The sequence below is a fragment of the Solenopsis invicta genome, chromosome 7, assembly GCF_016802725.1.
Source record: "Solenopsis invicta isolate M01_SB chromosome 7, UNIL_Sinv_3.0, whole genome shotgun sequence".
Lineage (NCBI taxonomy): Eukaryota > Metazoa > Arthropoda > Insecta > Hymenoptera > Formicidae > Solenopsis > Solenopsis invicta.
The window spans coordinates 18,696,078-18,721,921 of record NC_052670.1 but is presented as its reverse complement, the minus strand read 5'-3'; the positions used below and the strand labels follow the sequence as shown (position 1 = coordinate 18,721,921).

Genomic DNA, 25,844 nt, shown 5'->3' with positions numbered 1-25,844 from the left:
CCCAATTGGAAACGAACCCTCTTGCACACGAACCCGGTCGGATACAAACCCGATTGGCGCCGTGTGCAATAGAGTTTGTGTCAAATCGAGAAATGCTTTTGTGTCCAATTGTTTATGTGCGCAATTGGAAGTCTTGTTCCCGGAAGACAACATTCCTCGAAACCGAGACTTTCCTTGTGTTCGGGTGGTAAAGTTGATAATTTGTTGATTCTTCTTTGTATCCTATTAGGACCATCTTTTTTGCTCTGGGATCGAATTTTTCCGTGAACTACTTTGGCACGTGCTTGAAACCTTCCTCACCGAACACTCGTACGTGCTTGAGATCGGGCTTTTGTTTACATCTTATATCCAGTTATTAAAACTCGATTTAGCAAGGAAACTGCCGTATTTACTGCTTCCGCTCAAAGTGATTTCTTGATTTTCTTGGCTTGTATAATTGTACGCGCATACTCCACTATCGTTCTATTTTCTCTTTCAGCCTTTTTGTTTTGCTCGGTAGTATACGGAGCCGTTGTCTCGTGTTTGATTCCTTGTGATAGCAAATACTGCTTTATGGGAATGTTGCAGTATTCACAACCATTCCATTTTTGGTGTGTAGAACCTTCATCGCCCGTCCGAACTTGTTCGCTGATATCCGCTCGAACATTTTGAAGCTCTCGTAGACGTCCGATTTGTGCTTTAAGAAAAACACTTGTCTGAATCCCGAGACATCTTCTTTATACATGACGTAATATTTTGGGCCTCCTATTGATTCCATCAATATTAGTCCGCACACATTAGTGTGTATGAACTCACTTGGCTGTCTACTCACTTTTTCCACCATTTTTTTAAACGGTAGTTTGTGCGACTTTCCAAGTTGGCACGTGTAGCAAAAGAAGTCACTTTTATCAGTTTTACCCCAGTAACAATATCCTTTTTTAAGCTTGTTTAGCGCATGCTTGTTCAGATGTCCGACGTGCTCGTGTCAGACCTTGAAACTCGTTGTTGACACATTTGCCTCACTTTTTTGCACCGATATCTTCACACGAAAGAATAATCTAAATGTCGTTTGACTGTTTCACATCAGTCGCAATGACGTCGCCTCGCATCACTAACGCATCGTTTTTGCGGAACATTACTATATACCTACGTGCTGTACACATGCTGACTGAAAACAGATTTTTTTCTCACTTTTGGCACATAAAGTACATGTTCGATGCGCGCCTCACACCACACGTCGTTAACTAGCTTGTTTACAATCACAGTTTCTTTACCAGCTACAGTACACTCTTTATTATCATCCAGTGAAATAGTGCTGCCGTCTTCTTTCAGACGGAACTCTGAAAAACAGTCTCTTTGGAATGTGATATGCTTCGAACACTCGCTGTCGATATACCAGACATTTTTTTTACTGATGCCGAGTAGCTCGCGCCTTTTTTCACCAGATGACTCCTCATACCGACCGTGTAAAGATATACGAATGGATGAAACAGGATATATACATGGATAAGCCCACGAATCCGAAAGAATGACAACGCGTTATCTTTTCTAAGTATATTTTCCATAACTCAATCTTACAAGAGACAAATGGTTACATGACTTTGAATAACTGTACAGAACATAGACTGTGTGATATACATGAGCGCCACTCAAGTAGTTTTCCCTAGGGGAATTGCGATGCGTGTGACGCAGTCGCCACAGCACTCCCCTCTAGTGGTACGGAGGTGCTGCGATTTAAACTTTCTTTTTGGGACCTGGATATGTTTGTATTGGTGTAGGTCCAGATGTTGTTGGTTTTGTGTGGGTGTCTTCTATATTCTGGTTGGATAGATAAGCTGGTTTGAATCTTTCTGTAGAAACATTGTTGTTCTTACCTTAGATGTTAATTGCGAACAATCGCTTGTTGATACGTTGCAAAACTGGAAATGGTCCTGAGTACGGTGGCTGCAGTAACTTCCGCACTGTGTCCTCTCTTACGAAGACATAGGTGCAGGTAAATAAGTCTTCATGAGCAAACGGAATATGCCTGTTGTGATGTAAGGTAGGGCGTGCGCAAATATTTCTCATGTACTCACGATGAACATCTTGATGAACATCTTTGGATCAGCTGGCAATTCCTCCTCCGAGAAAAAATTACCTGGAATTTGTAGGGCTGTGCCATATAGCATTTCCGCGACTGAACTTTTAATATCTTCTTTGTAACAGTTACGAAGACCCAAGAGAATTGTAGATAAATATTTACTCTACTTGCAGATTTCATCGTTGACACATGATTGCGGCTTTGAGCATACCAACGCTCGATGAAGCCATTTGAAGCCGGATGATAGGCTGAAGTTCTCGTCCTGTTGCATCCGATTATGTTGAATAATGCTCGAAAGAGAGTAGCCTCGAATTGTGTTCTCTGATTGGTGGTAATTGTCTGCGGTGCGCCGAACCTACTCACTCAGTGATTGTAGAAAGCTTCTGTGATCGTTAATAATTAAGCTATAATTTCTGTTAACGGTATTGCTTCCGGCTATCTAGAGAACCGATCAATCATGGTTAGGCAATAACGATAGTTGCGTGAAGGTGAAAGCGGTCCGATGATGTTCAGATGTACATGCTGAAAACGTTGATCCAGTACTACAATTTTTGCAGGTATATTTTTGGTGTGTCGATTTATCTTTGCTTTTTGACAGGCTATGCACATCTTTGCTCATTTTTTAATGTTTTTATCCATGCTTGCCCATATAAATTTGGGTCTGATCTGGATCGAAGATTCTCTTTCTAAGAACTTTAGAAATATATGCTTGTATTTCTTCTGTAGAACAATCGCAATAAATAGGGCTGACTGAACCTGGAACCTGGTAACGTAAATTTTTGTAGTTTTAACGAAGTATCTGAGTTTAAAATGTCTTGTAGTTCTGCATCTGTTTGCTATGCTTCTGCAAGTTCTTCAGTTGTAGTAATGATTGGCATGGTAACCTCTTTTACAAAAGGTCTGCTACCGTGTTTCGATTGCCAGCTATGTGCACAATGTGTGTTGTATATTGCGCAATAAAATCGAACTGGCGCGCTTGTCTCTGCGATGTCTTATCCAATTTCTGTAAAAATGCGTAAGTTAAAGGCTTGTGATCAGTACGAATTACTACTTGACGATCTAACATGTTTTTAAAGTATTTAACCAATTCAAAAATTTCGAGAAATTTGCGATCATACGTGTTATATCTTTTCTGAGTATTATTTAGCTTTTTAGAGAAGAAAACAATTGGTTTAACTTTATCGTTTGTATACTGTACTAAGGCTGCGCCGATAAAAGGCGTTGGAGGCGTCGGTCGTGAAAACAAGTGGTGCTGATTTGGCTGGGTGTGCTAGCTGGGTTACGCTGGAAAGCTTCTGCTTACATTTGATAAAAGCTTCTTCTACTTCTGCGGTCTAAACAATTGGCTGTTTATCGTTTTTACGGCTATCTTTCAAGTATTTGTTTAAAACGAGTTGAGTCTTGGCAGCATCCTTGAGGCATCGTCGATAGTAATAACGCTTAAGAATCTTCAAAGTTTATTGATGCATGTTGGTTTCTTGAAATGCTGTATAGCCTTAACTTTGTCTGGTAAAGGCATGATTCCGTTTTTGGAAACCAAATATTCTAGGAACGGAATTTTAGAAACCTTGAAAATGCATTTCGAGGCGTTGACTTTAATTCCATGTTTGTGGAGACATCGAAGAACTGTACGCACGTGCTCAATGTATTCCTCCTTGTTTCTTGACGCGATTAAGATGTCATCTAGATAACAGAAGCTAAATTGTACACCGCGCAACACTGAATTCATAAGGCGCTGAAATGTTTGTGCCGCGTTGCGCAGTCCGAACGGCATAACTAAAAACTCAAAAAGTCTGAACGGCGTTGTCACAGCAGTTTTCTGTATGTCTGTCTCGGCTATTGCCACTTGATAGTACGCTCATATCAAATCAATTTTTTAGAAAACTTTGCTTTTATGTGAGCCAGTCGTGAAATCTTGGATGTGCGGAAGTGGGTATCTGTCCGATGTCGTAACCGCATTTAGACTCCTGAAATCTCCGTATGGTTTCCATGAATTGAGCTGATTTTTAGTGACGAGATGTAATGGCGCCGCCCATGGACTACTTGAGGGTCTGCACATTCCTGGTTTAATTAAATAGCTAAATTCCTTCTTGGCGATCTTAAATTTTTCTGGCGACAGTCGTCTCGGGGGTGATGGGAGGACCATTTGTGAGAATGTAGTGTTTAATGTCGAGTGCTTTAAGTGTAGCTGGAGAACTTGATTACGTGAGAGATGGAAATTCTGAAAGAATTTTGTGAAACGGAGATTGAGATGCTATGGTGCTGATTGTGACATGCGCGGAATGCGCAACGGTTCCGTTTTAATGTAGGTTTGTGGTATTATCGTCCAGACAACGGTTTTTCAAGTCCACAATCAAGCTGAAATAGGTTAAGAAGTCTGCGCTTATGATGCCTTTTTATACATTTGCTATGCTAAATTTCCATTTGAATGAGCGACGTACTCCTAGGTCGAGATCTAGGAATTTTTCTCTATTTGTGTTGATCATTGTGCCGTTTGCTGCGAATAACCGAAGTGAGGAACGTGGTAATTTCTTACCCACCTTACGTCTAGGAATTAGCGAAATGTCCGCTCTTGTGTCTACAAGAAATCTAAGGCCTGTTTGCCGGTCCGTGACGTGGAGACGGTTTGTCCAGGTCGCGTCGTCGTTAACTGTTTCTGTCGACGACGTCGAGGTTAGTTTTCCGCTTTGGTTCCAGTCTTCTCGGCCTTGTGCACTTTATTGCCTTGTCACCAAAGCGACAATGATAGAAACAAAGGTTGGTTTCTTCCGTGCTAGACTAGCGACTTGACGATGATCTGCGGCGGATTCTATTTTTGGATGCGGCTCGAGATCTTGACTTTTTTTAACTTTAACTTTTAGCGCTGCCAGTTTTTTCTCTAACTCGCCCAGTGTCTGTGTTGATGATGACGAGCTCACCGCTTCAGATGCCTTGATCAATGCAATAAAATCGTGGTTACGCTTGAGTATTTTATCTGCCAACTTGGCTAATTTATTTAGTGGTACATCGTCTACTATTGCCAATGTCTCTTGCACTTGTGTGGGTAGCCTCCGCAACCAGAGTGTTTGTAGCATTCTATCATTTACGCTACGAGTTGTTTCAGTTCACGTACTAAATCAGAGGGCTTTTTGTTGTTTAGCTCTATGCCTACTATTAACTGACGTAGCTTTTTTTCCTTGGAATCTATAAAACGCGCTTAGTGTCTCTTTTAATTGCTGATATCTATTTGTCGATGATGGTGCTTGGAGGATGTCAACAACCGCTAATATGGTCTGTTTGTCGAGATGACGAACTACAGAGCTGTATTTAATTTTGTCAGAACAGATTCTATATACTATAAACTCACTTTTGAGCTGGACAAACCAAAGTTTCGGACGTTTTTGCCAGAAGGTGGGCAGCTTGACGTTGCGGAATTTGTGAGCTTGCACCGCTGGCGAACGTTTCGTATCTCAGCCGCTATTTGGAACATTGATGTCATCGCGGCTTGGGGGGGGGGGGTAAATACAGTTCTGTAGTTCGTCATCTCGACAAACAGACCATGTCTGCTGCGTCGTACCTGATGAGGTTGTGGGATTTCCCGTTTGGTCTCCGTCCGTCGTACCGGATGTAACTCTTGGTGGAGAGCGATCTATTGGGCATTGTCTTGCTTTGCTAACCTTTTTGTGAACATCGGGATTACCACTATGCGACGAAACAGGATATATGCGTGGATAAGCCTAGGAATCCGAAAAGTTGACAGCGCGTTATCTTTTCTAAGTATATTTTCTACAACTCAATCTTACAAGAGACAAACGGTTACATGACTGACTTTGAATAACTATACAGAACATAGACTATGTGATATACATGAGCGCCACTAGTGTGTGGAAACTTTTTCTTTGGGGAAGTGCGATGCGTGTGACGCAGTCGCCACACGTGTTTGTTATTGTTTCGCTTGCCACTCGAATACGTCGTAACAAACGTACAATTTTTTGAACCGTCTTCACCGCAGTCGACTTTGTCTTTGTCTTGTTTCTTTTGTTTGGAGCATTTGCGTGCGTAATGCCCCTTTGCCTGACAAATATAACACTCAATGTGGCAAACTTTACTTGATGCAGTTTTTTCTTGCTCTTTTTCTTTGAGTCCTCACTTCTAGATGTTTTGTCTGATGTCTTGCTGATCTTTATCGCAGCTAATGCAGTTGCTCCGTCCGTATCAACACTCAACCGGTTTTCCTCTCTTACAATTAGCAGCTTCTCTTGTAGATTCTCGATTGTTTGCCTGGCCGGGTTTATGCTATCCCATATTGTTTGGAACGCCGCGTATTTAGCTGTTAGGTCCACCGGTACTTGTGTCATTATCAGACACATTCTCACCGAGATTCACAAATTGAGACGCCATATTCTGTATCCTCTCTTGGCCATGTACGAGACTATAGAATCTGTTGAGCTCATGCGAACCTCATAAAATCGCTGCGTCAACAGCAGTTTGTTTGAAACCGACTTGTCTGCATAGATCTGTGCCAATTTATCCCACATTTTCCTTGCAGTGATACATGCAAGGAGACACTCCAGCTGAGGGTATTCTATCGCTGAGGACATTAGTCCCATCGCCTTGGCATTGTCCTTTACCCAGGCCTCCATTGTCTGTGCGTTTACCGGCTTGGCTCTCGCACCAATCACTAAGTTGTACGCAACTAGTATCTGTGTGATTTGGAATTTTTAACCGAGGAAGTTTGATCTGTCAAACTTTGACAAATGTTTGATTGATAACTTATTTGACATTATTGTCGTTCGCATTCTTCACTCGTTAGCGAAACTCGAGAACAAATCAGATACCGAACGATGCCGACACTACACGCACGTTTCGTGGCTTTCTGTCTCTCACCATCGCTTAATTCGACTCTCGATCTGGAAGCACCGAAAATTATCGTAACTGGGCCCATAACCTGTTACGAATTGGAGTTGCTTATTCAGTTACTTCTTAGCTAGCTTAGAAGAGAGGATAACAATGAATTGAGTGAATAGAGCTTGTGTAGAGATAAACGAGAACTGTTTTATTTATGACAATTTGGAAAACAACTGCTTCTTTATTAGACAATTTGGAAGAAACTGACTGCTGATAGGTGGCAGGCCGTACATAGATGCTCGTTCTATCTTTAGCAATCGTCATGCACATTTGCACTAACACGCAAGATATTCTCAACAGGGTATATAAACCTGGAGATGAAGAGAAGCTGGACTCTTCATCTCTGACTAATCGGCTAGCCCGACCTGCCGATTAGTTTTCCCGAAAACGCCACCCAGGACCGTCAAGAGATAAGGTATCCTTTGCCTCTGTCGAGTGTTTTTGGCGACGGAACGAATCCTGCCTCATGCTACTACCGGTTACGGGCTTAAGAGTACTTAGGTTTAGCTAATGTGAGAGTTCTTGACAACCGGTAACTCCTGGCCAACATCCATCGCGTTTGCATCGATCCGCGAAAGGAATGAAGTGTTCTTCGCCTCTACTGAGCGTTTTCAGCGCAATCGGTACATCCGTTGATGTGTTTCGCGAAACCAACCGTATGTCGACAGTCAGCACACCGAGTTAAAAAGCCGCGCATGGCGTATTGTCTTGCGACGCAGATTTCCGGTTGTCCGTGCGCCTGGTTGGTCACCAAGCGCACCGCGCTTGCCGAGTAAACGACAAGAACTATTATATGCAAAGCTTACGCACGTGCAAAGTTAAAATTAAATTGGCTAGCTGATCGCATCGAAAACAACACGAACGCCCTGATTTCCGCGCATTGCACCGCACGAGGAGCTACGTCCGTGTTTGAGAAAGCATGGTCGTTACACGTTGATACCAAAGATTGTAATTTTGATTTGATCTAATTTAATTTAATTTAAGTTGATTTGATGTTAAATTTTGAGAAATTAAGAGATCATTCATTGTATTATGAATTAGAGAGAACGAAACATAGTCTTGCTGAGCTTAGTTCTACATAATTACATACATATAAAATAGAACAAGTGTAAATAGAAAGACGATTATAACCGGGAGTCATCCTAAGCCGCAAGACATGTGAATTAAATAAAATAGTAATGAAATTCCACCACCCCAGGTTCCACGACCGCCATTTTTATGCCATTAATAGTTTATTTAACGATTGAGTAGAAATAAATTTTATTGTAAAAAATACGTCTTTTTTGTTTGTTTTGATTTTTTATGCTTTTGTTATTTTGGAAAAAATCTTATAAAATCTGAAAAATATGTAAAAATATATGAAAAACTTGCATCTTTTTTAGAAATCTTTATATACATGAATTATAATATATTCTAAGCCCAGTAAATGAAAATGAATTGAAATGAATTAAATTCATTTTGATGTTTTTGAATTTGCGCTTTAGATTTTTTTGAATCCATTTGAATCCAAAAATAATATGAATTTAACATGATGAATAGTATTTCGTATTTCAATTTATTTGAATTCAAAAATAATATCATGGAGATATGAATGCATCTGAATACAAAATGATGAATAGCGCATTTCATTGTAACGCTGATATTTTTGGGGGATATCGGGATAGGTTGCTCGGATGTGCTCGCCGGATGCCAGGGTTTTTGTTAATAATAACTTCGTGGTTTGGTATAAAAATATAAATGTATAAATATATTTGTTAAACATAATTTACGTACAAAAATAGTACTAAGCAACCGAAGTATTCGGTTAAATGAAGCAACGATTGGACCTGCGCAAAATACATGAGCAACGACTGGTTGAACCGGGCAGAAATATTATTCACTGCGCGAAGTAATAGTTAAACCAAAGAACGGACTGGTATAGTGGCGCGAAGTCGTGCACGGAATTTATTAAAGATAAAAATAAACAAGCTAAACGGCTTCGGATAACACACAAAAATGAAACGGACGGACTCGATTATTCAATATGCGCTTGGAATTAATAATCGGAGTTGCCGTGAGGCGGCGAACTCAAAGAACGGTTAATCGGGCCGTGATTGGCCCGCGCGACGGCCAGTCGCGATTGCGGAAGCGAACGGCGCAGCGGACGGTTCCGCGATACGCGAGAGCGGTCGGCGATGGAGATCCAAGTGATCTCACCCCGTGGGGTGCTGTCACCCTGTGGGGTTTGGTTTACGAGTGAGTCGTGTACCGGGGGACGGCGTCGAGTATCTCCGACGACGGTGTCAGTCTCGAGAATCCCCGAGAACGGACGTGCGGGACGGACGGTTTCTATTGGCCGAGAATACCCGGCAGCGGGAACGACGAGAATGGCCGTCGCGGAAGGCGGATTGGATTGGCTGAGTATTCCTAGCCGCTAGGAACGACGAGAATGCCCGCCGTAAAGTAGTTGGAAACAAGTATTCCCGTTCCTGAGGAGTTGCTCAAGAATACCCAAGCGAGGAGAGTGCCGAGGATACCCGGCGCTGAAGAGGAGTAGGTTGGAGACCGGTGGCTCGGAGCGATCTGATCTCGGCTTCCCACTGCCGGCTTATATATCGGTCCGCGCGGTTGGACGCATCAATCAGCGCGCGCGGCTGGGCCGACCGGAGTGGGAACGCTTGTCGAACGCGGCGCGTGACGCGCCGAGCGCGCGTTGTGACCATAGACATAGGATCTATAGACCGAGCATTCGAGGAGTGGGGGTAAAGTTCTCGCGTGAAAAACTAGAAAGAGATAGCCTGCTTTGGACCACTATTTTGTCTTTGTCTAATGACGCGCGTGGGGGTACAGTAAAGGTAACGAAACTCTCGGTAAGGTTAGGGAAAAAGAAAAGGGAAATGTAAGTGAATGTGAAAAAAGAATGAAGGGGAATTGAAAAGCATTGGAAAAAGTGCCAAAATTATATATAATGTAAAATTGTGTATTAAAATTTAAACAATAAAGTATTGAATAAACATTTAAAGCACCTGGCATAATAGTAATAAAAAAATTAACTCTGCTGATCTTTATATATATCTATATATATAATATATGTTATTGATTTTTAAATAAAATGAGTTTTGTGAATTTAGATCTTATTTGTCTAATTTTGTTATTCTTAGAAGCAGCATAATGATGTATACAAAGAGTGAAAAACTTTTCTAAGAAAATACAAATCAATTGATTTCTATGATCCATCAATAGAGCTTGATTAAAAGCATGTTTCTTTTCAGTAAATAAATCATTTATTCTTAGTTTTATTAATGTTAAATTTATCAGTTTCTTTATTACGTTTGTAGACGTCAAAATATAAAAAAAAAACAAGTGAAGATTCCCCACGCGCGTCATTAGACAAAGACAGAATAGTGGTCCAAAGCTTGCTATCTCTTTCTAGTTTTTCACGTCCCCACTCCTCGAATGCTCGGTCTATAGATCCTATGTCTATGGTTGTGACGTGTGATCGCGGCGCGGTTAGCCTAGGTTAGCCGGGTGCACGCACGTGCTCGATTTGTGTACAGCGGTCGGTTGCTTGGACCAGAGGTGAAGTGGCGGCACGGTGGAGGGCGCAACATTACATTATATTTTAATCAACTTGATTGATTGATTGTGCATTTATTACTGTCCTAGGACCAGCCCTCTAAGGACAAACAATTACCAATTTGTACAGGTGAGAAGATGGTGAGAAGATTGAATAAAAATAACAAAATAAAATAAAAATAGAAAAGAAAAAAGAAAAAAATATATAAATATATATAATACAATAATAAAAAAATGATCAGATGACAGTAGGAGCGAAGGAGTCCATGAAAAAGAAATGGAGAAAAAAAAGAAAAGAGAAAAAAGCAAAGAAAAAAAAGAAAGAAAAAAGTAAGATTATATAAAATAAAATAAAATTAAAAGAATATTCGCCCCTTCTGCTATTTACAAGAAAGAGACAAAAATAAAAAGAGAAAAAAAATAGTAATAATAACTAAGAATAATGGTAAAATAACAGAAATAAACAAAAGAAAAAGAAGAAAAACAATGAAACAGATGTCAAAATCATAGATGACGAGAGGAGCGAGAGTGTAGACAGGTGAAGTAAAACGAAATGGTGCGTGTATTCACTCCTTTCATCATTTACAAGAATATGAGTAATGCGAAGGACGTGCTAAGTAACAGGTAGACTCAAAACATAAAGTAAAGAAAAGGCAATAAGGGTGACCAGAGGAACGAGAATTTGACAGAGAAAGATGCGAAACTGAAAAGAATGGTTTGCGAGCTCGCTCGCTTTGGACAATGGCAAAAAGAAAAAGAAGGAGTAAGCATAGAAATGATAGTAATAATAATGGTGATAATAATAGTAAAAATAAGAATAATAGTAATAATAAACGAACAGAATAGACGCTCCGTTGTTTGTAAACAAAATAAAAATAAAAATGATAATAATAGTAATAATTATAATGATAATAGAGATCATTGTGGAGGAGAAGATATAATAAACGCGCGGTTTGAGCAAGTGGCGAAGAAAAAAATAGTAGGCCGGATCAATGAGTAAGTTGGACTAGGTGCTTCCCCCCCCCCCTGCCGCAAATATCTACCAAGGTCACGTTTAAAGGAGCCGATTGATTCAGCGTTACGGATGGAAGGTGGGAGTTCCAAAGTAGTGGAGCAGCTGAGGCAAAGGAACGCTGATAGGTAGAGGTGCGGCAGGTAGGAACGGCGAGGTCGAGCGAGGAGCCTCGAGAGGTGGCACGAGGCCTCGGATAGGGGAGTAACCTGGTCGTCAGATAGGAGGGCGTCCCGGAGCGCAGGATGGAGAAGATGAAGCATCCTAGGTGATAGGATCGCTTATCCGACGCCAGTCTAGCTGAGAATAAGAATGTGAGACGTGGTCGTCCCAGCGTAGGTTGAAAATAAATCTGACGCACGCGTTCATCAGGCGACCGAGTTTGAGGCTCTGTTGCCCCGTGAGGTCGGGACCGCGGAGCAATAGTCGAAGAAGGGGAAGGCCAGGGAGGACACCAAGCGAACGCGAAGAGGACATGAAAGGCTGTGCCTGAAATATTTCAGGCGCCACAAGACACCGTTAACGCGCTGTGAGACCGCTCTGACCTGTTCAGACCAATTGAGGGTAGGGGTGAGGGTCAGTCCAAGATTGACAACCCGGTCCACGAACTCGATAGGAGTGTCGTTAAGTTTGAGAGAGACGACAGTGTTTGTGCGAATGTTGTTAATATAGCGTGCACTACCCAAGAGCATGGCCTTGGTCTTTCTAATGTTCATGGTGAGGCGGTTGTTAAGCGCTCATCGTTCAATCGCCGAGATGTCTTTCTGGATTCTCCCCAGAGCGACCTCGAGCTCGCCAGGAGGAAAATGGAAATACATCTGCAGATCGTCGGCATATAGAATGTGATGACAGTGACAGATCACAGTCCTTAGGTCATTGATGTACTTGACAAAAAGCAGGGGACCGAGGATAGATCCCTGGGGGACACCAAAGGAAAGGCGGGACCAGGAGGAAAAGCCATTGGAGCCTCTGACGCGATGAAATCTATTGGTGAGGTGGGACTTGAGCCAGCGTTGTACCGGAGCGGAGAGGAACGAAGGGAGCTTACGCAGCAGCAGTTCATGGCTGACGGAATCGAAGGCTTTGAAGAAGTCAAATAAGATAAGCAGGGTGACTCCTCTGGTCGATGGCCATCCTGACATTGTCCGTCAGTTTTACGAGAGCCGTTTGCGTGCTGCATCCCTTTCGAAAGCCAGATTGGAGAGGATCAAGGAGGAGGCGATGGGAAAGGTAAGACGATAACTGGTCAACGACAATACGTTCTAGGATTTTGGAAAGATAGCATAGTAGAGAAATAGGGCGATAATCGGAGAGGGAGGAAGGGACTTCGACCTTGGGAAGAGGAATGACATGGGAACACTTTCATTGGGAGGGAAAGGAAGACGAGTCTAGGGAGAAGTTCAGAAGGTCCAGGACATAATAGAAAATGATGGGAGGACAGTCGTGGATAAAACGGTGTGAGAGAGAGTCAGGACCAGCAGAGTTAGACGAACGTGAGGTCAGCGCTTTTATTAGCGCTTCGGGGATAATGTACGCAAAGTAGAAAGAGGAAGTATCAGATAAAGAAGTAGGTGGAGTGGGAGGAGAACAGGGGGGGAGGAGAGTTAGGAAAGGAGGCGAAGAGGGAAGGTGTGGAAGGGGAGGAGGAGGAGGAGGGGGATGGGAGACAGGATGAACAGAAGAGAAATAAACATTGAGCTAGTCAGGGGAGAAGATGAGAAGCTGAGTAGAGGAGCGTGATTGGACGAGACCTATGGATCGAAGCTTGGCCCATAGTTGCGACCGAGAGGCAGCGGAGTCTAGATGCTGATGCAAGAAGTTGCTACGGGCATCATCAAGAGCAGCGTTGACTTTATTACGCAGAGAACGGAAAGTGGATAGGTTAGGTTAGCAGGATAAGGGGTCAGACGGAAGGCCCTTGTGGCCACTTGGTCTCTTTCGCACATGTAAGTGCGGATACGCCGATTGATCCATGAGGCCGGGGGTCTTCTTACGTGAAAAGAACGAAGCGGCACCAAGGTATCGAGGGTCTCCCGAAGTAGATCGGTGAGAATGGCAACTTTATCGTCAAGCATATCGGAGAGACGGAAAGGGGTCCAGTCGATGGAAGTAAGGTGGTCGAAAAGAGAGTCCTTAGTGTATCGGGAGAAGTCATGGACCGAGATCACGCGAGGCGGAAGACGATTAAAATTACAGTTGAGAGATACCGTGATTAAGTCTTGGAGTGAAAGAAACGGGATTGGATACTGATTGAAAGAGATTAGGAAAGAGCCGCTACTGACGAGGTCAATTTGAGAATGGGAGGAAGCTGTGTGGTGAGTATCTGAGAACGGTATAATGTAGAGATCGTTGCTGGCATTGAAATCGCGAAGAGACGTGGCATCGAAAGATGAGCGGTTCAGGTCGATGTTAAAATCGCCGATGATAACCGCAGTCGAAAAGGACGGAAGGAGCCGCTCAAATTCGGACTGGAAGTTAATGAGGTGACCGAGCTTGGGAGATTGATAAACGATCCCCAGCAGAAAAGGTCTGGAACCGGTAACAGAGATCTTCACGAGCATGAACTCGCCGCAGTAGAGCGGAGCGGATGCAGCAAGGATTCCGGCGGAGAGCCCGTCGCGCACGTAGACGCCTACCCTTCCACCCCCTTTTCCTACCCTATCGACTCTCAAAAGCGAAAAACCTGGGAGGCGGACGAGGTCGTCAGGACATTGTGGCTTAAGGGGTTACACTACTCTGGCGCACTGAAAAATAAACCTTTTTTTGGGAATTGTTTTCTCGATTACAAACGAATGGATTAAAATGAAATTTTATGTCTTCATTACACATGTATTAAGGTGTACAAAAATATTTTTTATTTTAATTTATAATACAAAATGGCGCTGTGGCACTATATTATTGGAAAGTATGTTTTTTCTGAAGCGGTAAACGGCGTAGTCGGTTTCAGCACTCGTACGCCACCTAGAGCAAAAAAAAATTTTTTTCTTAAACTACATTAGTTTTTCTGTGGAAGTACACAGGATTTTAATTTTTTTGTGAAAATTCACAAATTGGCATCAATTTTAATTTTTTTTTCATTTTTTGGGGAAAAAATCGACTTTAAATTGTTCATAAAAAATGTAATTTTTTATCAATCTTAAAAACTCTGTGTACTTCCATAGACAATCTATTTTAGAAGCTACAGTTAAAATTTCAGGTAAATCCGTTGAAAATTGACTGAGTTTCTGACAACGCAAGTTTGAAAAACTTAGTTTTGAGAAAAACGCGTTTAAAGTTTCATGACACATTTACGATATGAAATATTTAAACTATTGGCTTGCAAATTTTTTTACCTTTACTCTACTATTCCAGCACCGTATAACTGCCCTTCCAAGCATTCATTTTGCTCTTGAGCCTCTTTTCTCAACGATGCAAGGTCTTTTCGAGTGTTTTTTCGATTATTCGATGCTGAGCGGTTGGCAGCTGTAACTCGACGTCGATCGACTTCCATGACAAAGTTGTGTAATTGTGTATTAATCTTCAATTGAAATGTGCTTATAACATCTAATAGTCCTTGAAAACCACAATTAAATGTAATTACAGCAATGTCAGTTGCAATATCAACCACGGTTTTGCCGCTGGATATCGTTTTCGGCGCTATTGACCAAACGATGGAATTTAAACTTTCATTCGCATTCTGAGTGAATCCTCCGAGGCAACGGGAGAGAAGATCTTCTCTCGTTAGATCTTTATAAATTGGTTGAACAGCATCGAATACTTGCATTGGCATAGCTGGTTTATGAGTATACATATAGTTCGAGAGTATGCGAGGCTTTAGCTCTTTGCCAAGAACACCAAGAATCTTCGCCTTCGGGACATCTGTCGTGTTGAGGATTTTCATCCGTCGATATTTTATGGTACAATGTAGCATATATTTCTTTGCGCATATTATCTATCGAATCTATATTTCGACGTATAGCCAGTTCGTAATAAATACTCATTTCGTCAATCAACTTTCCAGTCAACTTTCCTCGACCACCAAGATGTTTAGCTTCTTTCTTCAAATTGCGCAATCTTGTTCCGATCCTTTTTTGCACATGTCCTATGCATTCTTTTTTAGTCACAGGAAAGTCACCGTACGGCTTGGCATCTTGGATACTCTTGTATGTCTTGCTATCACCATCTCCGATGTAGTAAGCGTATCGAACATTGCATGTAGACTCAGAACGCGAGAACATTTCAACTATAGCGTCGGACTCTATTTTTCCTGCACTTCCACTATGATTTACTTGACAGTTGTTTTCGTGTACATTTTTCCATTCTTCGTATTCAGCGGTGTTTTTTTGCTTCTCCCAATGTTCGCACCCCTAGCAGTATTTCGATTTTACAAAAATATCAATTACTTTTCCTGTAAACCATCCAATCAAACTTGAAAATCCAAAAAGAGAAGAAAAGCCACGCTTTCTCCAGAAGCCGTCCCCCGACACTGACAGTCCTTCATGTTGTCTTTTTTCTACAGAAATCTTCTTTTCCTCTTCGACAGCTTCACGTAAGACTTTACATTTCACAGCGTCCGTAGCTATTGCTATACATTTCACAATTTTATCGTATGAATTTTGAGACATTGGTTTTGGGAGACACATGAACGTGCAAAATTTATGTATTCCTTGCATCCCAATACCAATTAGTCTCATAGCAAAGATGAAGCGTCTATTTATATCAAAAGCATTGCCGTTAATTAGAGGGCTACTGTCAATAGTAGTACTTCCGCACTTTTCACATTGTACAACGATCTTAAATCCAAGACCGCGTATGCACGACTCCGAAAAAGTAACATTACCTGCGCAATTTTGACACACTAGAATTTGCGACAACACGGTAAAAACATGAATAAAATTCACAATGCGGTAGCCAAATGCACTATTGACTTCAATATCATCTTTGGATGTTGCAGATTTTAGTTTTTTCGCGAGCCTAGAAACTGCCTCGGTGTCGCCTTCGAAGCTACGGCGGCCGGACGGCTTCCTGTTGGAAATTCTGTTTATACTGGCACGAGTTGATGATGATCTGGTTCCTTTCTTGCCACTGTACACTTTCTCACTCATTTTGTTATCAAAAACTACTTAATAACACTGAAGTAAAGCACATAAGCGCGTAACTCGGAGTAGCACGTGGAATTGCTTGCTGCGTGTTTACCGTTAGCTTAACGGTTACAATGACGTCATATGGCTTTTCGAAAATATTTCTAACGCCATCTGTCAACGCTTCGAAGAAGTATAACTGACTTTTATCGGAAAAAATTACCAACAGAGTTGTAATACACTTAAAATGCCGCTCGCAGCCGAGCGGCCGTTTTAAACGTTTCAGAGCGCTCCAAGGCGCTTACGAAAATAAGATAAAAAAATTATTTATAGTCGGTTTTCACCCAAAATTGCTTTTGGATATTATTTTTAGATAGTTTATACATCATTTAAGCCAATAAAAAAAAAATCGAAAAAAAAATTTGCAGAGTAGTGTAACCCCTTAAGCTACATTTTTGACATCGCAATTAAGTCGTAGGGACTACGAGTGAAAAAATCCCGAAATTTGCAGAAATGAGGGAGGAGGAATTGGCAGTTGACGTGGCAGAGTCTAAGCGGGTTACTTGCAGCCGAAAGAGTGGCAAGCGGGCGTCAAGCATTACGCGACGAGAACCGAGCGACAGCCGCAAGCCTAGTTCCAGGGTCGCCAGGGGCTGGCGGAAGGGGGGCAGCTGGCACGAGGAGTCGCGCACGCGCAGCCGCCGACGAAACAGCGCCGGAAAGTCCAGGAGTCCCAGAGGGGCGACCGGAGGAGGGGGACCGGCAATAAGGCCGTCGAGATGTTCCCGATGACGGACCCTGATGGGGGAGGTGTCCGAGTGACGCTTAACGTAAACAATGCCGCCGCGGACCCAGGCACGGGGTAATCTGCCCTCGCGAACAGCGCGCCTCGCCTCGTCAAGGATGATCCACGTGGACGCTGGTAGCCGCTTGTTGAAATCGATCCTGAAGTCGGAAAGATTCGCAGACACCTCCGCACCCTCAAGGACACCGCTGGCCTTTCTCGCGTTGATCCAACGATCGCGAGCGTTGCTTGAAGAGTCAGACGATGATTGGCTTGGGACGATCACTCTTTGACGGAATCCGCACGCAGGATACCATCTCACCCGTAGGAATCCCGATTCCCGGTGTGGAGGCAATACTGGCCACAACGGCACGAGCGTCTTCCGAGGGAAGCTTTCTCACCCCGAACAGGATGAGCTCAGAGCTGAGCCCAGCACGCTCGAGCGTTCCAAGGCGTTTTTCGAGATCGCCCGCAGCAGCGCCAAGGCCACCGGAAGGGCGCGCCTCCAAGGCGCGCACGCGGGCATTTAAGTTTGACTGCTTCTCGTCAAACTGTCGCACGGTCGAAGCCAGCTCCTCGGTCTTGGTCTTGATGGCGCCCAGAGATCGCTAAACGCTGCGCTCCAGGGAGGTGAGTTGTTCCTTCATGGCGGGAAGATTTTGCAATTGTTCTCTTAGCGCGGGGAGGTCCAGCAACCTGCGCTCGACGTTTTCGACCTTGGTTAGCACCGCAGCGATGAGGTCTCTGAGAGAGTCCGGCTGAGCTGCGGGAGCAGTCGACACCGGGTCACGAGCATTAGACAGGCTCCCGAGGAGACCCTGAGATTGGCAGGTAGGACAAGAAGTCGCGGAAGAATTAAGGGACTCCGAAGCAGGAGCGAGCTGACTACTAGCACACTTCTCGTGGAAGATGTGCTTTGGATTGCGATTGCAGCACAAGGCGTCAGTCGCCGAGATAAAGCGTTTGCATATCGTGCAGGACAGAGTCATGGTCGAGAAGGAAGACTGCAACAACAAGCGGCCAGAGAAAGGAGGGCAGCCGGCCAGGCGCCAATCTGCCCGATTAAACCGATGTCACCCGGTGCTGGAGGGCACGAGAGAGGGAGAGATCCGCTAATCAGTCTCAACCGCACTCCACTCGGATACGCCGGACTGCACAGAAAGAGCGGCACGCTTGTGTCAGCCAGACTCCAGGCCAAACGACAGCGGCCCCAAAACAAGTGGTCAAAAGAGATCACTGAAAAGTCACCAGTATCCCATCAATCCGGTATCCTGAATTTCGCAGGCCAAACAGCAGACAAGCGAGGGAGGCATTCGCTTATTCACGTGGAGCCCCCATGTAGTCAACGACAGAGGAAAGAACGTCCACCAATGGCGCGGCACAAAAAGTCACTAGGATCGGACGAATACGAAGAACCAAAGATTTGTGCACCGCAGCTTGACGGAATCAGCAGGAACAAGCCCCCCCCCCCGAGGGTCCGCAAGTCCAAAAATACAATTTTCGGAAAAATCCCCTAGATCTAGGGAATTTCCCCAGATTTCGGAGGGTATCCCAGAAGCGGCATCAAGTGTCCCCACTATATTAGTTATGTTCTGCGGTCATCGATTTTTATGCAAACCGCACTCGAGCACCGTGGATGGGGCGGATCCCGATAGCGCACGGGACCTATAGCCCACCACCACTCACAGCGGTCGATGCTTAGAGTTTTCTCGTTGGTTGGGTTAGATAAGTCAAAATGATTGGTTGGTGGGCTATTGCACTGTGCGCTATCGGATCTCATCCTCGTGGATGAGTTCGCGAACGCTATGCCGGACCGATCGCGTGCTCGCATTTAAAGAAAATCGTTTTAGATCTGGCGAATCCTGACCGACTTTCGTCATTCAAACGCCGAATTCAAGAGAAAAGCACGGCACGCACTACACGCACACAGTATTTTTACTCCTAGAGCTAGGAAAACTCGAAAAATAACACCATGCGTTTCTATATGATATACACGCACATGAAATGTTTAAACGCCGATTTTGAAGCGAAAATCACACCACTTGGACGAAAACCGCACACAGGCGTTTAGCGCGCAAGAAAGCGATTTTGATGAGCACGCACAAGCAACAAAGGTCGTAAAGTTTGCCACTTAAAGAGTTCACGAAAGTCTATTTGAGTCCATTAAAAAAATTTTTAAAGCGCGAACAAGGAACTAAATTAAAATAAATTATAATTTTTAATTTATTTGAATTTATTTTTGTTTGCTGAGAGAATTTCTCATTCTATAATTTTTGAAAAAAATATAAAACAATTATTTAAAATATTTCGAGATATGAGAAAAATTTTTGCAAGGATATTTAAGAACGTTTCTGAAAAGTTTACATATTATATAACAAAATCTTATTTTATTTAGCATTTGGAAGCTCATAAAAAAGATTTAGTATCGCACGATCATCCAGCTTACAAGAGACTTATAAGGGTGATTGAAAAAATTTTTATAGCCAATAAAGACTTAAAATCGATGAGAGATATACAATGGACTTTAACAGTTATTAATACACCATTGACGAATTCATATATCTTGCCGGTATGTATACATATTATCAATATTATACAGTAATATAATATATATTATGGCTTAACAGTTTTAATATGCTTGAGCATTTTCTTGTATTTCATGAAAAGTTAAGTACAAAAAAATCTTGAAAAATTTTTGAAAAAATGCCACTCAAGTACATTGTAATATTTTTTTAAATTTTTTGCGGCAAATAGTTTAGCTTCAAAGTAAGAAACCTTTATAAGAAGTAAGTTTTCACACAAGAACTTCATTGTAAGAACCATTTTGTTAAAAGTATTTTTTGATAATGTTTCATTAAGCTACAGCATTTTAAAAAACTGATAAAGATACTCCGACATTTACACACGTATGCACGCACACTTATGAAATATTAATAAATTATAAAATTAATAAGAGAGAGTGAGCTAAATTGGACCATGTTCCAAATAGGACCTTTTTAATTTAAATAAGTACGGTTAAGTAGATTGGCGTGCCATTTATAATGTGAGGTTCTTATAAGACACCGAACATGTTACAGCGGTTTGACAGTTTTCTGTCCTTCATAAAATAGTCGCGAATATGTATTTTCAGCCATCGAGCAAAAATTTAAAAAAAGAAAATCTTTTTAAATTATTATTTAAAAGTTATTATTAGGAGTACAAATTGAAAATCGCCGTTTTATGTCAAAATTTGAGGATTGATTGTTGAAAAATGGTTACATACTTATTCTTGAAAGTATTGTCCATCGCTGGCCACTACTTTCTCCCACCTTTCGGGCAGCATACGAATCCCGCGTCGAAAAAACTGCTCGTCTTTTGCGGCGATCCACGAATCGACCCAGTTTGTGGCGTCTTCGTAATAATGGAAGTGCTGCTCAGCCAGGCCATGCGCCATTGATCGGAACAAGTAGTAATCTGAAGGGGCGATGTCAGGAGAATACGGCGGATGAGGTAAGACGTCCCATTTCAATGTTTCCAGATAGGTTTTAACGACCTGAGCAACATGTGGCCGAGCGTTGTCGTGCAGCAACATTACTTTTTCGTGTCTTTGCTCGTATTGTGGCCGTTTTTCCTGCAATGCTCGGCTCAAACGCATTAGTTGTGTTCGGTAGCGAGCTCCTGTGATGGTTTCACCCGGTTGCAACAGCTCATAATAAATCACGCCGAGCTGGTCCCACCAAATACACAGCATGAGCTTCGAGCCATGGATGTTTGGCTTGGCCGTTGATGTTGATGCATGGCCGCGGTAGCCCCACGATTTTTTTCGCTTTGGATTATCATAATGGATCCACTTTTCATCGCCGGTTACAATACGATGCAGAAAACCCTTCCATTTTTGCCGTTGGAGCAGCTGTTCGCACGCGAAAAAACGCCGTTCGACGTCTCTCGGCTTTTATTCGTATGGCACCCAGTGTCCATGCTTTTGGATCATTCCCATGGTTTTCAAACGATGTGAAATAGCTTGTTGAGTCACGCCCAATGAATCTGCAAGCTGCTGTTGCGTTTGAGATGAATCTTCATTCAGTAATGTTTCCAATTGTGCGTCTTCAAACTTTTTCACCTGTCCAGGACGCTCCTTGTCCTCTACGCCGAAATCACCACTTTTGAAGCGTTGGAACCATTCTCGACACGTTCTTTCACTAATGGAAGCCTCACCATAAGTTTTTACAATCATTCGACGCGCCTCAGCCGCAGATTTTTTTGAATTGAAGGCAAAAAGCAAAACTTCGCAAATGACGCTTATTGGGCACAAATTTCGACATTTTCGATCACAAAAAAATATATAACGCCGATAAAAATTCACAACTGCAATGATAAGGAATTGTTGTCAGATGCCCAACCTTACATTAAAAATTTTTGATCTAACGTTTGGCGCCAGCATTTACCGCTGGCGCCATCTACTGGAAAACGGCGGCTTTCGATTTGTACTCCTAATAGTTTCCGCCAAAATATGTTTTTATAATAGACCATACATACAATTTCCGCCAAAATATTGTTTTGACTCAAAATTAAAAAAAAAATACATTAAAATTTCTTACAATTCTATCTAAGAATTGATAAAAATAGAAGTGTCTTATTTGAACCAAGGGGTGGTCCAATTTGGGACCAGTGGTTTCAAATTTGATTGGAAAAAGCGTTTTTACATTTTCTATTATAGTTCAACGCAGGTGAGAGATACATTAAAATAGTTTCAAGCAAAAATGAAGGGAATTAAATTATCTTTTTAACGGCATCTTCGGTTTTACGATCGGACTTTAGTTGTATCTTACAGACAGCAAAAACTGCAAACAGGTCCGATTTACCCTACTCCCCTACTATACAGGATGATTCAGAACGACTTATGTGTTCCTGTAAGGACGTGTTCTTGGATAAATTTTGAGACGATTTTTCTTATACGAAAATTTTTTCTGACGCTTACTTTTTGAATTATAAAAGTATAAAGTTAGCGAATCACGGGCCGTGTAGGCATGATTGACAGAGGCGGCGCAACTTACCGTCCGACGCGGGCTCTTACACGAAGCACCCTTGCAATCAATTGTCTGACAATGAAAATTATTCTATTACACAAAAGCATAAAACACATACGCATACGCGCGCACATACACACAAACACTTCTCTCTCTCTCTCTCTCTCTCTTTCTCTCTCAGTCTCTTGATAGATTGGACATTTTTACTGTTGCAACTTGGATGAATTTCACGATCATGGAGAAGTAGCATAAAGATCATGTTCCTATGTGACGAATTAACGTCAAGAAATACACCAAGTTTGTTTTTCCCTTAAAAATTGTATCACAAAATTTATAATACTTCCACATTTACTCATACACTTGATGGATAGCACAAGAATGATTTACGAACAATTCTATTACTTCATTATTATTAATTAGTATTAATAGTTAATTACTCGACTTGAAATCATTTGAAATAAGAACGCGTAACGTACACAATCCGACGTGACCCGACGCGAAGACTATTGTCTCCTGCATACTGGACTTGTGAACGCTTGCCACGCGGCAAAGTACGATGCAGGGTCGAGTGGAGATGCGGGTATGCTTAATTGCCGCGTCGCATTTTACCAAGCGTTCCCGCGTCCAATACGCAGGAACTAATAGTCTTAATTCGCGTCGTGTCACGTTGGGTTGTGTATGTTATGCGTTCTTAAGTAGTATAATAAGGCGGATTCCAACTCAGGGATCTGAGGGGGGTGCGGGGAACAGGGGGGAATTTAGGGCGCGTGTCTTTGCCGTACTGATCGAGATGATGTCACACGGGGAGCGGGAGGAACATTTTACGGCAACATCTTTGCAGTGCTGACTACGCCTTGAAGGGGGGTGATGCCACCTCGCGGCGCTAATCATGGTATAGGTAATATTACTTAAGGAAGAACACTGTTTTCTCGCTCCCTTCCATATACGTGCGCTCTCACTCCCTCCACATACGTATGTCTTCTCGCTCGCACGCCAATGTTCTCTTTGCCGTGCTAACCGCGCCTTGAGAGGGGGGGGGGTGATGTCATTTCGCGGTGTTATCATAGATGACGGAAGCGCACATGTGTTTGCTCTTTCGCTCCCTCCCATTATATTGCGCTGCCTCCCGTATTGCGCTCCCACTCCCTCCCTATATGCTTGCTCTCTTGCTCATACGCGTCAAGGGCATCGATTGTCTAACTTCGGTGCGATGGTTTACTTCTCACATTTTTATTTCACGTGAAAATATTCACCCGATTGTGTAACTATGAAGTGAAAATATGACATCACTAGTTTACTTAATATGGGGTGTTCGTATCTTCAGCTCGGTTGCCTTAATTTTAAGCAACTTGGAGCCTTTCCACAGAGTCAGAGGTCGGAGTAGGCGAACAAAGAAAAAGAGAAGTCTCGGTTTAGAAATCACAGATTCGTTTTAATGAGCACTCGGTTTTCTCGCGACGAAAATACAAAAGCGGGCAGGCGCGCGCTACCCAAGCCGGCAAGCCGCGCGTCGTCCTTACCCCTGCCTGCCGAATTCCCGCTCCAGCTCCTCGATCCACCGGGCAGCGGGAACTCGGCCGGCAGGTACAGCCATCTAGGCTAGATTTACAGAGTAGACAATAAGAATGCGAACATTCCGCCCGCCTCGTCAAGTTGACGAAACGGACGCAATGCTCGTGGGACCCTGCCGGCGGAACTCCGTGAAGCGGCAGTCCCTTCTATGGCTTAAGTATTAGTTGGGAGCCCTGGCGACGTCCTCGGCGTAGTCCTGCGCGGGACGTAGATCCTCCGTCGCCTCCGGGCGTAACAGGCACAGTTTGGTGACCGGGCGCGTCAGCGTGGAGGAGGCCGTCCTTACGGTGATCACCCGTACGAGTCCATCCGGTCCCGGGCTCACCGCCGTGACACGTCCCAGGGGCCACTTAGCCGGGGGCAACACTTCGTTTTTGATCAGGACAAGGTCTCCGATGGTAAAGTTGCGTCGGCCAGTGTGCCATTTGGTAGACTGCTGCAGATGATGAAGATACTCCTTGGCCCATCTCTGCCAAAAATGAGTCCGTAACGCTGAAACCAACCGCCAACGATTTAGCAAGCTGGATGCAGCCCCGGGTGAAGCCGGCTCGGGCAGGTTGGTAAGCAGTTCGCCAACCAAAAAATGCCCCGGCGTAAGAGCCGTGAGATCCTGTGGATCGGAGCTCAGCGGGCTTAGTGGCCTCGAATTGAGGTAAGCCTCAATTTGGCACAGCAAAGTGGCTCGCTCCTCGAAAGTGAGGGTGTGATCCCCTATGAGGCGACGCAGATGGTACTTGGTGGAGCGCACGCCAGCCTCCCACAGGCCGCCAAAATGAGGGGCGCGAGGAGGAATAAATGTCCAGTTCGTCCCATCATTCGCGAGACAAGCACCGACCTCACGATGAAATTTGGAGGCTTTATGGAACATCCCTCTCAGTTCCGCATCCGCACCATGGAAGTTGGTGCCGTTGTCGCTGAGGAGCGAGACACATCGACCTCGGCGACAGATAAAGCGGCGGAAAGCCGCAATGAATGCATGGGTCGTAAGATCTGTTACCGCTTCCAAGTGGATAGCCTTCGTGACAAGGCAAATAAAAAGGCATATGTAGCCCTTTGTTGCCTTGTGACCTTGCCCCTTGGAGGTTCGTATACGAAGCGGTCCAGCGTAATCCACGCCAGACGAGAGGAAAGGACGCGATGGACGCACCCTCTCCATCGGTAACTGGCCCATGCGCTGTTGACCTGTTGCAGCTCTATAGCGCGCACAGCGTACGCACTGCCGCGCGATCATCCGGATTTGCGAGGCGCCGCCCAAGATCCAGAAGTGGCGCATCAAGTAGCCCCTCATCAGCTGAGGGCCTCCATGAAAGGTAGCCAAATGCGCGTGTCTGATCACCAGCATCGTGAAGTGTCCGGACCTTGGGAGAAGCAACGGATGCCGCTCCGTCTGCGGTATTAGAGCCGCTTGAAGCCTTCCTCCCACGTGCAGCAGCCCTGTCTCATCAAGGAGAGGGTGAAGACCACGCAATGGAGAGCGACGCGCTACAGGGCGGTCGCCTCTCAGCGCAGTAAGCTCACTCTCGAACGCCCGTTCCTGGACCATTCTCACCAACGCACAGCAGCCAAAGTGCAGCTCGTCCGCAGTAAGATAACCATTTCGGGAAGGCTCTCGTCCCGACGCATGGTGATAGAATCTAAAACAGTAAGCAGTTACTCGAAGAAGCTTACTCAGAGATGAAAACCTTTCCACGAAGGTCTCCTCCGGGAGAGTGTGAGCCTCGTGTACAGCTACCCGCCGCTCTTCGTCACGGAAGGTAGCGCCGACGGGCTCGCTTTGGACGGGCCAGGTGTTACGGGGCTGGCTGAGCCAGGGCGGCCCATGCCACCACAAGTTCATAGTCAGCAATTCCACTGGGCAGACCCCTCTCGTCGCGGCATCCGCTGGATTGAGCGACGTTGGGATGTAGTT

General features: G+C 43.9%; 1 protein-coding gene across 10 annotated transcripts in view; it reads left to right on the top strand.

The window, feature by feature from the left end:
- The window catches only part of LOC105198614 (metalloendopeptidase OMA1, mitochondrial), a 199,584-nt gene that overhangs the window by 71,412 nt on the left and 102,328 nt on the right, over positions 1-25,844 (top strand). For 9 of the 10 annotated variants that reach the window (XR_005575207.1, XM_039451793.1, XM_026139378.2 and 6 more), the window contains one exon: positions 19,753-19,926. The exons of the other annotated variant lie outside the window; for it this stretch is intronic. Coding sequence is in view for 8 of the 9 variants with exons in the window: in XM_039451793.1 (XP_039307727.1) it covers positions 19,753-19,926 (174 nt within the window). In the remaining variant the exon portion in view is untranslated. The remainder of the gene's footprint in view (positions 1-19,752; positions 19,927-25,844) is intronic. 10 annotated transcript variants of the gene reach the window in all.